Source organism: Eurypyga helias, unplaced genomic scaffold (genome assembly GCF_000690775.1).
Source record: "Eurypyga helias isolate BGI_N326 unplaced genomic scaffold, ASM69077v1 scaffold973, whole genome shotgun sequence".
NCBI classification, from domain to species: Eukaryota; Metazoa; Chordata; class Aves; order Eurypygiformes; family Eurypygidae; genus Eurypyga; species Eurypyga helias.
The window spans coordinates 206,651-222,068 of record NW_010239279.1 but is presented as its reverse complement, the minus strand read 5'-3'; the positions used below and the strand labels follow the sequence as shown (position 1 = coordinate 222,068).

At 44.5% G+C, this 15,418-nt stretch overlaps 1 protein-coding gene across 1 annotated transcript in view; it reads left to right on the top strand.

The window, feature by feature from the left end:
- The window catches only part of INO80C (INO80 complex subunit C), a 19,660-nt gene extending 7,215 nt beyond the window's left edge, over window positions 1-12,445 (top strand). The window contains exons 2-5 of the mRNA XM_010148084.1: window positions 2,161-2,271; window positions 5,941-6,052; window positions 7,756-7,823; window positions 12,314-12,445. Coding sequence (XP_010146386.1) covers window positions 2,161-2,271; window positions 5,941-6,052; window positions 7,756-7,823; window positions 12,314-12,445 — 423 coding nt within the window. The remainder of the gene's footprint in view (window positions 1-2,160; window positions 2,272-5,940; window positions 6,053-7,755; window positions 7,824-12,313) is intronic.
- The last annotated feature ends 2,973 nt before the right edge of the window (window positions 12,446-15,418 follow it).

Below are 15,418 nucleotides of genomic sequence, written 5' to 3'. Positions count from 1 at the left end.
GCTGTTGGTGCGACAGTCACTGCCTTTTTACGTTGTCCTCAGCCAGGGAAGAATCAAGGCTGAGCTACAGAGTTCAGTGTCGCTTCCACTGGTGCTATTTCGGCAGTATCCCCTGTACTGTGAGCCTACAGAGAACTGACTTCTTTTGAAAATACATCATCTCCATTCATATGTTTTGTTTTAATAAAATACTAGAAACATGACTCTGTTACTTGAATGCTTCTTTATACCATACTTCGAATATTTAAGACCTCTCTTTTCTACGTTAAAAACAGGCACTGTTGAATAACGGATGTATTTCCCCAAAGAAGGGTTCATCTTGCCTAGTTCCTAATCCTATAATTACTTATGCAGGTAGTTAAGAATACAAACACTTCCCTTGTAATCACAAGGAGAAGGATGTGCTGAATCACGGCCTTTGCTATACAGTCTCAGTTTCTGGAGGTACTCCCATAATTTACTAATAATACTAATCCTTTTTGCTCCTACCTAAAAGAGCGTTGGATCAACACTGGAGGTTTTGCAGTGCAGGTTTTCACAGGAAAACATTTCTTTTTGTTCTAAGTAGTGTCTGTCTGAAGGTAAAATAAAGGAACATTTTAACCACTCGTTCAGTAAATATTGATTTAGCTTTTAGACAAGCTTTTTGTTCTTCAAGGAAAAAAAAGAGGTATGAAATCCTATTGATTGAACCGCCATGCTCAATGGCAAAATTCTGATTGGCTTCAGCGTAGATCAGGGTTTCATGAGGAACATTTATGTATGTAACAGGGGCTAGTTCTGGTAGTGCGGAGACTCACAGGGTGGCTCACAAAATAAAAAAAAAAAAACAACACAGACTCAGCCATACAGAACAATCAGAAATTTGTTAGACTGCCACACAACTTTTTCAGTTTAACAATCACATCCTGCCCCCCCAATCTCCAACTGCTCTTCCTGCTAAATAAATGAACCGTAAAGAAAAGCCCAACTAGAACTGTGCTGGTTGTGGTTTGGATAGAGTTATTTTCCCCCCCAGTAGCTAGTATGAGGCTGTGTGTTGGACTTGTACTGAGAAGAACAGTGATAACACTGATGGTTTTAATTGTTGCCAAGCAGTGTTCATACCAACTCAAGGACTTGTTCAGTTTCTGATACTGCCCCTGTGTTCCCAGCTTCTTCTCTACAAGAAGCTGGGAGGGGGCACAGCCAGGACAGCTGACCAAGAGTGACCAAAGGGACATTCCATGCCATTGTCCCTGCCCATGGCAGGGTGTTAGAACTAGATGATCTTTAAGGTCCTTTCCAACCCAAACCATTCTATGGTTCTATGATTAAACATCATGGTTGGTATATAAGCTGAGGAGAGTTGGTGGGGGGGGGATTGCGGCTCAGGGACGGGCTATCGATCACCAGGTGCTGAGCAATTGTTGCATTGTGCATCATTTCTTTTTGTATATTCCTTTATCAATATTAGTGTTACTGTTATTATTTCCTTTCCCTTTGCTGTCCTATTAAATTGTTTTTATCTCAAACACCAATTTTCTTCTCATTCTCTCCCCTATCCCACCGGCAGACAGGGATGGAAGCGACCAGCTGCATGGTGCTTAGTTGCCAGCTGAGGCTAAACCTCTACAAGTACCAGTGCAGATTTTGTGAGGCTTGCATATAAAAATAATACATATAATAAATGCATTTTTCCCCTCAATCCTCAGTGGAGTGTCCTCCATGATTGAAGCCACATAGGGAGCGTAAACTGATTAATCAATTATTCTTTACAACCTTGACAGAAAACTTTGTAGAAATTTTATACATTCCTGTTAATGCTCTAATACTGAACATTCTGAAACAAATCCAGTGTACATTTCTGCTGTTTCTGGTTTCATATTTTGCCTTGCACTTTACAGAGATGGCTTTCATTAATACTGAAATAAACCCAATGCTGTTCTCATTCCGTAGGCTTTGGGCACTCCACTCCCCTCCTCCCCTTTATGTGTCAGTTGTAAATTGCTTGACAAATATTGTCTCATGCTTCCCCACTGCTGGCACGCAACACCTTTAAAGATGCAAAAGAGATGGAAAGGCTAAAAAGGCAACGAGTAGGTAGTGCAGCAGGCAGCTCAGTCTCTGGTTAAACTTGCTCAGAGTTACGAGCAGTAAGACTCCTATTTTTTTCCTCAGGGTGCAGGTGGAGAGGCCATGAATGAAAACAAATTTTTGAGCACAGACTCCAGCACAGGATCAGCGGAAACAACCGTCAGGCCGTTACCATTTAAAGATCCAAACTTTGTCGTAAGTATATTATTTTAACAATTTGAAATTCTAAACTCTTCAAATAAAACCTTAACTGGGATTCTGTTTAACCGTACTGTTAACGTAAATATTAAGAAAGTCAGCTTAACAGCCAACTAGAAGGTTGGCTTTTTTTTTAAGTATTTTAAGAAATTCACCTCAAGCCCATACCACACTACGGTCCAGAGGGCGCGCTATGTCATGGCATGGAAATGGCACTGGTCCAGGGGCAGAACTATTACATTACATTCTGGAACCGAGTCAGAAAACCTGCTAGATCTGGTAAGCGCAGAAGTCTTACGGCGTGGTATCTCATAAACTACCACAGCTACAGAATAATTTAGACCAATGTGGATGTAGGAATCCCATCTCCCAGTTCCTAGCCAAGGCAGGCTGCAAAACAACTGAACTAGAAATCAGCCGGAGAGTCATTAGCAACTGGCATTTCGCTCCTCTCCTGGTCCCTGAAACCCTTAACAGACCTGTGGTGTCTGATCTTCCCATAATTGCTGGATTTAGCAGCAAAAGCTCCATGCTTCCCAGAAGCCTGGCCTGCCGGCGTTCAGAAGTCATGTAAACTCTGACAGCTGATGAAGTGCAGGCTGCTGAAACACTCTGAGGTTCAAACTAGGGGAGAAGGTGACTCGAGCTAGTAATGCTGTCACCGCTGGGTTTGTTTCTAATATCTTTTTATCTTGCTGTGCCAGGCCAACTCGTTGGCATGCTGCACAAATGCTTTCTAGACTTCTCAGACTGCTGGTCCTCAGCCAGTACCTAGAAAGAAGGATTTTATTGTAGAATCACAGAATCACGGAATGGTTTGGGTTGGAAGGGACCTTAAAGATCATCCAGTTCCAACCCCCCTGCCATGGGCAGGGACACCTTCCACTAGACCAGGTTGCTCAAAGCCTCATCCAGCCTGGCCTTGAACACTTCCAGGGATGGGGCATCCACAGCTTCTCTGGGCAACCTGGTCCAGATTTCATTTCCAGATTTCTTATCCCAGATTTCATTCTGTACGAGTAAGATACAACACCCCACAGCATAAAACCCGAGTAGTCGGGCACCGCACTCTCGCTCAGCGCAGGTTTGGCAGGGGTTATAAAATGATCCTGATTTGCAAGTTGCTCTGTGCCTGCTTTGCAGATGACTTCGGTCAGGAGCGGGGCATTCAAACGTCTGCCTGCTTCCCTCACCCTCCAGTGAGCACCAGCATCTCTGAGAAATGGGGCTTATTGGAAAAGCTCCATTTCCTCCCAGAGGCATTCCATGTAGCTTCCTTATAGGATTTAAATAGCCACAAGGCCGTGTGCTGATCCTTCAGTTCTTAGAGGGACGTCACCATTTCCAAAGAGGTGATACTAATGCCCTCATGCCTGAAGTAACAGCAACTGTACAGGGCCTTTGGCAGCTGGCGCAGAAACCATAGGCAGTTACAATAAAAACAGGAAATCGTCCTCCCCAATGCAGTAGCTAATTGGAGGAGAAATGTATTGGGTTTTGCCTGGCTGTTTGTCCGTATGAACTGGTAGTAACAATTTTGATTACTATTTGCATACTTCCAGCCTACATTGCTGGAAGGAAAGAATACAAGAATACAAGGAAGAAAATAAATCAAATAATGTCTATCTCTCACAAATATGCCCAAGTTTGAACCATTAGCTCACTGCAGCTCACCAGCTTTTGAGCCCTCAACGTAAAAGGATGTCGATGGGTTGGAGCGAGTCCAGAGGAGGCCACAAAGATGCTCAGAGGGCTGGAGCACCTCTGCTATGGGGACAGGCTGAGAGAGCTGGGCTTGTTCAGCCTGGAGAAGAGAAGGCTCCAGGGAGACCTTATTGCACCATCCAGTACCTGAAGGGGCTACAAGGAAGCTGGGGGGGGGCTTTTTACAAGGGCCTGTAGTGACAGGACAAGGGGGAACGGGGTTAAATTGAAAGTGGGGAGGGTTAGATTAGATATCAGGAAGAAGTTCTTCCCGGAGAGGGTGGTGAGGCACTGGAACAGGTTGCCCAGAGAAGCTGGGGATGCCCCATCCCTGGAAGTGTTCAAGGCCAGGCTGGATGAGGCTTTGAGCAACCTGGTCTAGTGGAAGGTGTCCCTGCCCATGGCAGGGGGGGTGGAACTAGATGGGCTTTAAGGTCCCTTCCAACCCAAACCATTCTGTGATTCTGTGTAGAGGACAGACTTAAAAGCAGAGAAGAAGGAAGAAATCACCTTTTTCTAAACTTTCTGACTGGAACTTGCATCCCGCGGCAATGGGGAAGGGGAATATGACCTGACAATGGTGTGGAGCAAAGAACAGCTTTACCTGTCCTAGCTCCCCCTTTCCCTGAACTTCACTAGTGCAGAGGTAGCTTAGTTAACTTGTGCTCGGCAGTCATTGCCTTTGGATTGTAGGTACCTGAGGTGATACTCAGCCCTGTTTCTAGGAGGCATTAAGTTCATATAAACCCAATAGTTGCTGCTGAGAAACTACATTGATGGGGAAAAAAAAAAGTTATGCAGTGATTGGGGGAAAATTCATGTAATGAATTTAAATTAGTAATGTGGTGATGCACCTATTTTTATCTCATATTCCAGCATTCTCTATTTTACAGCCGTCTCGAGGATGCTAAGGTGTTACTCCCAGAGCAAACGTTTGCGTGTACTTTCTATACTGGATATCCATTGCCAAAACCTGACATGTCATCAACTCACGAGCATCTTTTCTGAATATATCTTCCATCTACAGAAAAAAGCTCTCTCATCGAACCCTTCCTCCTATCGCTCTCAGCAATTTAACAGGCTAATTTACAAACTGACCGCAGCAGAAGTGTTTTTGCAGAACTTCCCCGATATTTGATGAGACTGAGGTGGCAGGAAGTAATTATCAACAGAGATAACAGCATCCCCAATTGTAAGAATATTTTCTTTTCTGAAGTAAAGCTGTAAATCTGTGTCCTTTGATCATTTAGAAGTAGTACAGTACGCTGTGCAGCTTCTGCCTCTGGAGGGACATAAATAAATTACTCTGTAGCAATCACATTTGATAACTGAAACTACTGTTTTAGTACCTGTGGCAAGCCTTCCATTAGTGTACCTTTCAAAATGCAAAATTGTCTTGGCAGCCAACATTCCATTAATTACTCCATTTCTGTTCTTCTCTCGTCTATCCTTTGAAAGAAAAATAGAATTTCCAGAAAGTTTCTCACAGTATTCATTACATTTTGCAAGATCAATTGTGTTTTCTACAGCCACAGAGAATTCACAAGAGCTAGAGCTGCACCTGTAATACGCCATAAAAAGGAGAGAGCAAATTTAGCTGTGTAATCACGGTTTTAGACACAACTTCACAGTAATAACTTCTGATACGGTGGGAAGTACATACAGAATCCCGTAATCTCTAAACCTAACCACATCGATTTTCTGTTTTCATGTAAAAAGCAGATTTTCATTTCCTTCACTTAATCCCAAACATAGTAGCTTTGACACAGTCCAAAAGCTTTGTTTTTCTTGCAGCCAAGATTAAAGTGTACAGTATATTAGCCTGCTGATGAAATAAGCGAGGATAACAAATGGTTCATGACAAGACGAGACGCATCGGAAAGACGATGAAATAGAAGTGCCACGCTCTGAAATAGTATTCTTTATTTATTTTTTCTCTAAACACCGTCTTTTTAATTCTAGCACTCCGGCATTGGTGGAGCAGCAGCTGGCAAGAAGAACAGAACTTGGAAGAACCTAAAACAAATTCTTGCTTCTGAAAGGGCATTGCCATGGCAACTAAATGATCCTAGCTGTAAGCTGCTTAGACGCTTTGCATGTATTTATAAAAAATAAAATCCACACAAATAACTTCCTTCAAAACAAACCTAAGTTGTTTCATCAGTGCATGCAGCATCCTGCTTGAACAGGGTCCAGCAGCACATTTTAGTCCAATCACACTCGCCAGCCCCAAGTGGGAAGTGGGGGGAAGCACATGATTTGGAGGATTGTGACAGGTTCAAATACATCTGGGGAGAGGGTTTAATAAAAGAAACGTATTTATCCAAACCAGGTCAGAAAATCCTTATTCCCATCGGGTTTCAGTCACCTCTTCACTGCTGAGGAGCCTCCTCCTCTCCACCCAGCCCAAAAGTCTCCTGACGGGCAGCTGCTGCTTGATTAGCTATATTTGAACTGTTTTCAAATAGATTCTGCTAAGCCCCATACCTGCAGTAGCTTAGACCTCGGCTCAAGCTTCCTATCCAGCTCCTTATCCTAGATTCTTGGGCGGTTTAAATCCGACATATCCCCTGTTTAGTTCAGCACAGCTGAAACGACACCATTAGCAATCCTGATGACATCTCGCTGGTGTGCATGTACAGGAGCAGAGTTACAGGAGCCGCATCAAGTCTACCCCTGAGGTAGGGTCCTGTTGGCCATAGCTGGAGGCGGAATGTGGCTCTCAGACTTCACTTAAGCCAGCGGAGCCACCTCAGAATTGAGCACGTGCATATACTTTTGGTCAGACTTGGTGCTTTATCCAGCAATAGCTTGCCAGTTTTTGAAGCGTTTTAGATACCACCGTTACAGAAAAATGCGGACCGCTGCGCGTTCCTGCCCATTGTAACCGACAGTCTGCTGGCGTTGCTGTTTCTACTCCGTCCTGTTTGCAACAGTAAATTTACAGGATTTTTTTGGTTTGTTTTAAGAAGGTGGGAAAAGAAATCCAGTTGAGTATTTAAAGCCAGCTGTCTGTGGCATTAGTGTCTTTTGAATTATAAGACGATGAGTTGGAAATTTGATACGGATGGAGCGCTCGATTTGATCATAGCATCTGAATGAGGTGCGAGGGACATCAGGAAGGAGGGAAGAAATGAGTCTGGTAAAAGATATTCTTGTAAACATCCAAAATGGGTGATTTAACTACTTAAACACACCAACTGCATCTTAAAAACATTTATGAATGGGAGCTGCTATCTAAATGATGTTGACGTCATTTAATTTAATCATTCAGACAATTTTCTAGGTCATTGAGTGGGCTTAAAGTGGTACACGCTTAAAGATTTAACTGATTTAAAAGATTACTTTGCTTTTCTGGATTATAGTATTTCAGAGCTGCAATCCCGAGCAGCGTGTCACGGTTGGAACATACAGCATGCATATGATAATGGCTATTCTTTGCAAATAACAGACTGCCAAGGGAATTCCTTAAGATGTGGAAGAAAACAACACATTTCAAATTGCTCTTGGGTTTTTTCTGGTGGGGAGGGCAGTTCTGCTTACCGAACTCTTAGGGGAGAGGTGAGCAGAGGCAGGCTACGGTTTACAGGGCTAAGAGGCTAAATGTTTTCGGAGGTAACTCTGCTTCATATCTCTTTGCCTCAGTGCTGCTCGTTAATAAAGCCCTCAGAAAGGAAAGGCAGCATTTTAAAGAAGTATTGTTATCTGTTTACATTTTGGGTTTGCATTTTAAGATACCTATAGCACACCGAACTGATCCCTTTGTTTCCTCTCCAGATTTTAATATTGATGCTCCTCCTTCCTTTAAGCCTGCCAAGAAATATTCGGACATTTCAGGACTTCCGGTAAGCATTTTACTTCTCTCTTCAAAACTGGCACCTCACTTTCCACGATGAAATAAAGCCGGTGCATCCTTTTGTGAAAGATGTATGTGCTGAGGTTCCCGTTCAGCCTTGCACTTAATAGTTGTCCAGGGGTTTAGGGCCAGACATCAAATACGTCCCCTACATCACAAAATCCTCAAGTTGTTAATAGATGTCAGGACAGATGAAATACCTCCTCCTGCCAGGTGGCTCCTGTCAAACCCCTCTCCCAGCTGTAAAGTCTGCATTGGTCCCCATCACCCCTGATTCTCCGGATTGTTACAGTGAAAGCTGGTAGCCCACATCACTCCTCACTCTGCCAAGCTTTCACCACACAAACTGAAACTTTCCATGCCGAGTGTTCGCCTGCGGCTGATTTATTTCATTCTGTCTTTGAGAGAAGGTTTCAAAAAGATGGCTCAGCAATTTCCAAGGATGAGATTAGGCAAAATTATATTGATTGGCCCAGGCTAAAAAAGAGTCGTCTTATCATTACTCTCAAACTTCCCCTCAAACCAACCAGCCCAAGACAGACTCTTGGCACGGACTTTTGAGAATTTCAGATACCCCCATGCTTCCGAGCTGGAACTTGGAGTTTGGCAGATGTATAGCCCATCTGTGACACACAGGATCTTTCCCATGGTTTTGTTAAAGGAAGAAAGAAAGAAAAAAAAAAAAAGGAAAGGAAAGGAAAAGAGAAAAACCACATTTGCCTCAGGTACGGTTTTTGCACATGCTCCAAAAAGTCTCGGTAGTTACAATTTGGCACCTGCATTCCCCAAAGATTCTGTTGGGGAGCAGTGTCGCTGAGTTCTGACCAACAAAAAATTTGTGTCTGCTTCTGACACTGTTTCTATGTGACATGAATAATTTTACTTAAAACAGGCTTTGTAACAGCATATCTTTTCGGTTTTCACACTCAGCCCCCAGTGATTTATTTTGCAGAAGCCTGTGCATTTATGTTGTATTTTGGACTGTGAAAAGGGTCGAGTAATGATTACACTACATAGGTACAAGGATGGAAGCTTTCTAACGTCACACAGCCCTAGAGAGTTTTCTGGGTCCCTTCCCCCAGCTGAACCTGTTCCTCCATAGGGCAGTAGCCCACCTCGCAGGCTGACAGTGATACCACAGAGAGATCACAGAAATGCCGGTATCTGTAGACAGGTGTTACGTGGATGCAGGTTGACGCAGCACCGTGCGTTCTGCTGAATTGGCTGAAAGGAACTGTTGCGAAAAAAAATGAGTGAGCATTTAATTAAGGACTGCCTTACACTGGATACACAGGTGAATAAGGGACTCTGCACATGTACCCCTACTCTATATGAAGATGCAGAGCATGGAGCCGGGGGGTGGGGGATAGGTGGTCATGTGAAAGAATTATGAGCAGATTTCACCAAAACAACAACAAAAACTCCATGCTGGGTCACTTAATGGTGTTCATCTGTTTCCTATCCTCTCCCCTTAGAGTGTCTTCACCAGTATCACACCGGTTGCTAATTGCCTCACAGCAACATCTCTGACCTGTGAGGGGCTTACGTGGGGCAGAAGGTGTAAGGGCGTCAATCCCTTTCACTGCCCCTCTTGAGGAGGAGCCACGTAATCCTCTCCAGCACTGGCCTTTGATGCATTTCAGAACTAGTCAGTCATTGCACCTACAGGGAGATGAGGCTGCAGGTTGTAGACGTGAGTGAAGACCATGTCCCTGCCAGCTGAGGGTCACTTTAGCCATGTTCCTTTCAGCTCCTCAGTTTTTCTTTATCAGTTCCTCTTTTCCCTCAGTGATTTATGTGCTCTTAACTCTTCCAGCCCAGTATAAATACTCTCCTATATGAATCCATCGAGTGCTGCTTTTGTTTCCTTTTTTTGTCTTTCCACCTTTTTTCCCCTTAATTTTCCAGCCTCTAATTGCATCGTGAATCAAGTTTCCTATTTTACCTGGCCTGCAAGGTTTCTCCAAACACCATGTTTAAAAAAAACCCTTTTTTATTAAGATAACCGAGACGGCGTGTCCTTTAAATTGCTAAGCCAGAAATGGTTCGTAAGAAGCACTAAATTTATTTTCAAAATAATTTCCTAGTAGGAAGATATGTGGGGTAATAGAATGTTTTAGAAATCTAGTATAAGAAAAATGTCTCTATTTTCTTGTGTAAAATCTGGCAGCATTTGTGTAAGAATATGTTTTCTGTGGGAATGCTGGATTCCCCATGGAGAAAATAAAAACCAAAAGTGAAATAAATTCCTTAGCATTACCCGTTTAGGGAAGAATTAAATGGTCTAGCAGGTGCAGAAAAAGAGAAGCATATTAAAACACTCTGATCAGTGTACCTGCAGTTATATTAACTGCCACAATTAAATCCTACTGATCCTCCTCTCTTTCTGTGGGTAACACAAATGGAATTAAATTTACCAATGGCCTAAGCAGAGCAGCCAATCTGTGTTTGTGCGGCAGCCTAGAATCCCAAAGCTGTCATCTACTGTATTGACACGGCAAAATGAAAACTGTTATCTATAAACCTTGCAAGATGAGTATTTAGGTATATTAACGTGCAAAACAAAGTTATTTGTTGTAAAGCAGATTAAAAAAATACAAAACCAAAAAAAACCAACCAACAAACCTTCTCTTCCTTTTCTGAAAATGGATCAGCCTTGTTGCTATAGAAACAGGCCGAGATAACTAATTTATTGTATTTGAAGAGCATGTGTATCTGTGGCCTTTGACTTAGTTTCTAAACGTGACGGAGTTTTTTTTCTTTTCAAAATCACCTTCCTTCACTTTCCTAATCTTTTCTGATTACTGCTGAAGCAGTGGTAAAGTTGGTTTCCAGGCTGATGTCACGGCAGGAATGAGCGACGCTGGCCGCACACGAGTCCCAGCTGTGCAGCCCCGGACGACGTACCGGCGTGCTGTAGGCCTGCCGGTTTTGACCTCGACTGGTGCATGGCACCAACGGCAAACGCTGCTTGGCTGGTTTACACCAAAATCATGCCCTTTTGAAAAGCAGCCTGGTTAGCTTTTTCTTGGATGCTTGAGACCAGTTTCACAGGGTGACATAAAAATAAATTTATACCTGCTGTAACCACGGAGTTACCACCAGGGATAAATTTGCTCCTGATGCCCTGACTGTACCATTTGTTTGAAAATGAATTGATGGCTTGACTGTTGGCTGACTACATTTAATTAACCTTGCAGCATTTCTTTGTAAAGAAACAAGCGACAAATAACACTTAATTTTCTCCCAAGTCTTATCAAGCCAGACAATTAACTGGATTGCTGCCACGGCCAACAGATCCTCTCCAGCATAAAAATGCTGGAGGGCTCTACGCTTCAACAGCATGGGAATGCTTCAGCTCTCCCTGGCCTTTTCTCTTTCAGTACCAATGTCTTAAGGGATCCCAGCTGCCTGCACCTTACAGCCTGCCACTGTCTCCCGGTAAACAGGTTGCCCAGAGAAGCTGTGGATGCCCCATCCCTGAAGTCATAGAAGTGTTCAAGGCCAGGCTGGATGAGGCTTTGAGCAACCTGGTCTAGTGCAAGGTGTCCCTGCCCATGGCAGGGGGGTTGGAACTAGATGGTCTTTAAGGTCCCTTCCAACCCTAACCATTCCGTGATTCTACGATTCTAAAGAAAAGTGCAGACAACACGTTCAGAGCCCTGGCAGGCGCTTGGCCATCCAGTGCGGAACGGGTGCTGGTTGTCCCGGCGGTGGAAGGTGGAAAGGCAATCCCCTGGAGCCTGTGTTCTTCCAGCCCAGCCTCCTGTGCTGCCCCCTGAGCTCATCCAAGCTCAGGGTTTCTGCAGCAACAGGGAGGGGAGAGGATGGAAGGAAACTGGCACCGCTCCCGGGCACCCCAGGGTCCAAATATAGCCACGGATGCAAGCGTAGCCCAGGGTTAGCTGGCCCGGCTGCTGTCCTGAAAGCAGGCGCCTGTAGCAAAGCACAACGCTGAGTTCAAGTTTCTTATCAGTTCAGTCACAGAACCATAAGCTGAGTCTCCCTTGCTTTAACAACCACTTTAAAGGAAATTAAAAGCGAAGTTGTATGGAGGAAGAGAAAAGCAGTCCAAAGCTATCAGAGCACCCATAATTCAGCCTCTTTGTGGGTATTGGCAGCCGCCTGACTCTTTGGAGAGCTGCCTTGTGAGAGCCTGCACAAGGCACGGAGTTGCTAGGGCGAGTTTAGAGAGTTGAGGAATTTCTTTTGCACTGTGTTTTGCATGACACTATTTCAGCCCTCTGTTATGTTTAATGCATTTCTGATGTGATTTTATAGGGGTCTGTTAACTTCTCCTGAGTTCTGACACGAGGAGAAACTGAAATAAGGACAAACTTTTGGTCACACACTAACACTGCAGTGGTGGTACTGGGAAAAGAGACTCCCTGTTCTGTGGTCTTGTAATTAGACACTTTTTTTAGTATTCTGTTTCGAAATGTTCTTTGAATGGTGCTTCTGCCATTGTTTCTTTTTCAGGCAAATTACACAGATCCCCAGAGCAAGCTGAGATTTAGTACTATTGAAGAATTTGCCTATATCCGGATGCTGCCTTCAGATGTGGTTACAGGATACCTGGCTCTCAGGAAAGCAACAAGTATCGTTTCCTAAAGAGACCAGATACTGTTGTATATTGAACAGTGCTGATGTTGAGAGTCGTGATGGAAACTGACTGCGGGACTGAGGTTCCCTTAAAACTATCCCTGGGTATTTACATCTGGAAGTAGTTGATGATACATGGATTTGAAGAACATACGGACTTAATTTTGATAAATGCTGAGATTTGTTAGTTTGCCAATTTGTAAGCAATTTGGTTTGGTGAACAGAATAACTCAGACCTTAAGGATACGGATCTGCACCATGATGTCTGAGTTATATTCACTTCTGTAGAGACAGGATTTCATCCCCACCCTATATATTTTATGTACTGCTCTGGCTCAGAAGAAAGTCATTTGAATCAAGGAAAAGGTACCAGGACATCTCAGCTTCTAAACCTGCTTTGCAGATGCGCCTGCCACTGGGCTATGGAGCAGTTTGTCCCACCTGTAAAAGGAAGCTGAAATACTGAGCCGAGTGCTGCTGTTGTGGTGACGACCGTCTGTGGTGCTGAGCGCTGTGGAAATGAACAGCAAGCATGGCACAAACACTTGCATCGAAGGACTGTCAGCATAAATAAAGTTGGACTCAAACTTGGGTTTAAAATATCCTAATGAATATGTGTAATGAGATCAAATCAACAGGTAACTCTTAATCCCGACACTGTAGTTTCTGAGTGCTTCATTTCACCGCCCGTTCTTCTACCTTTGCTAGCTAGTACAGTATCAGTGCTAATTAGCACAAAACGGTACTGATTTCCCAGACTTGTTAAAAACTGTGCTAAAAAAAGGCAGGAATTCCACTGGCCAGTGACATTCCGACACACAGATGGTCTTCAGCAAGGCGAGACCTCCTGGGTCATGACACTGACCTTTGCACCACGAGGCACCAGAAGAGTGACGGATAGCAACTGAACGTTGTCACCCTTGAGGGGAAGGAGACAGAAGGAGAGTTTGGACTCTAGCTGGGGGTCTGACAAGTACAGAATGCCAACATCAGGATGACCACGATTTCCTGAAACTAGGTTTAGGGGTAAGGGGCCAGAGGATTTTCTGCCTATTTGCTTTTGTCCGTCTGATAGGCTGCTGATTTGTCATCTTCCCACTTCCGCATCTTTGTCCCAGCCTTAGTCAAGTTTTAATCTGGGCTCCCTGTCCAGGCTCAGCCATTCCTAGGCTCCAACCACCCGGCCTTCGCACCCATACTCCACCAGCTGCCCTGCAGCTGTGCCGCTCACCTCCCTTCTCTCTCTGAACCAAGGGCTGTTAGCCAGAAAGGTGGCAAGGAGGGTTACCGCTGGCTGTGGGAATGCTCTCGTCACGTGTGCAAAACTGCCAAGTGGGAGACTTGTCCCATAGCTTTTTAGTCCCGGGCTGCCCAGGGCTCTGAGGAGGTGAGACACGGGACAGCAGTCCTGTCTCACCCAAGCTCCGTCGTGGACATCAGGGTCTTGCGCAAGGCACCGCTTCTCCCTGACCGTGCAGGCAGCACACGGTGGTGACTAGTTAGTGCGTCAGCTGCGCCCTGAATGCACGTTGCTGTAGCCACGCTAACTCTTAGAACAGGGTTGGGGTTTTTTTTCCTCATTGAAAGAATAAATATGCAGAGTGCTAATAATGCTAGTTTTAATTTCAACTCCCAAACAGGAAAAACAATAATGGGGCGCCTTGTTTAATGAAAGTCTGTGGGACTCGTTCCTCAGTTTTTGTGATCTAATATTTACAAAAACAAAGTAATTTAAAAAGTCTTTGACGTGCTTACAATAGATCCTTCAAAGCCCTGGATACCAGATAATGCTACAACTGTATCACAGAACAAAAAAGAGTAGGACAGGATATCTCTCTTCATGCCAGTAAGCATGCCAGCCACATTCTCTTTGCGTCTGAGTTTTAGAATGGATGTTTTCAACTTACTTCACGTACTGAAGATGTGTTTATAAGATAAGCTTAACGTCGATATGAAAAGAAAACACACAGAAATGCTTTGAGATCACTTATGCTATAAATAAGCAGACAGCAGCTCAGAAAATCATATTTCACCAGCTTATTCTCTCCCACAAATACTTCTCACGTTCCTTGGGAATGACTGTTTAGGCACCCAGGCTCCCTCTCCATCAGAAGTGCTCTGCACACTCCCGCCCTGTATATTAAAGATGTTGCCTCTCGGCTAATTTCCGCCGCGCATTGTTTAGGCGCGCCGTTTTCAAAACCTAAGTGCCCTGCCGAACCAGTCGGCCTCTGAACAGTAAACACAGCTTAGATTTGGCAAAAGCGTTGGTGACTCATAATGTTTTCTGCCCGTATCTTGGCTGCTAGATTCCCCCTTTCTTTCCTTGTTCCTTCCCTCGTTAGCTACTGGCCCTTTTCCTTAGCCGGCAGTACCTCGCTCTTCCCCGTCAGGCTGTACAGTAGTCGCGCCAGGAGCGATGAGGTAGCCGTCAGCACCATTCAGCTCTACAGTGATCAACAACCGTTCACGGTGTGGAACAACCAAAACGAGTTGGTTTTAGCAGGAAGCTGAGGGCAGGAAAGATCCAGCAGCCAGCATGCACACTGCCGTTCAGTCCGAGTAGGCTCTTTTTGGGGAACAGCACGTGGACCTGCTTGTTCTCATCAGTGCCTTCTGTGAGAGAACTGGGCAGTACCCACCTTGCTGCTTGTAAGAGAAAAATAGGGATGAGCGAAGGGCTGGTCTGTGCCACAGAGTGGTTTTAACGTGTGTTTTGTTGCCAGCTTTAAAAGAAGTGAAAATCGAGGAGTACCTTTGTATTTAGAAGTACTGATGGAACGTTATCTAGATAAACATAAATGGCTTGAATTTAAACTGCAGAAAGGGCGAAAGAAAGGCACGTGAAAAGAGAAGCAGCGACCGACACCATCTCGGGCTTGGGGAGCGTGTATTTTGACTAACAGCACCGCCACATCTGTAAAGCAGACAGCCAGCAGCTGGGGTAAGGACTGCTGGCTTCAAGTACAACCGTTACTAGCT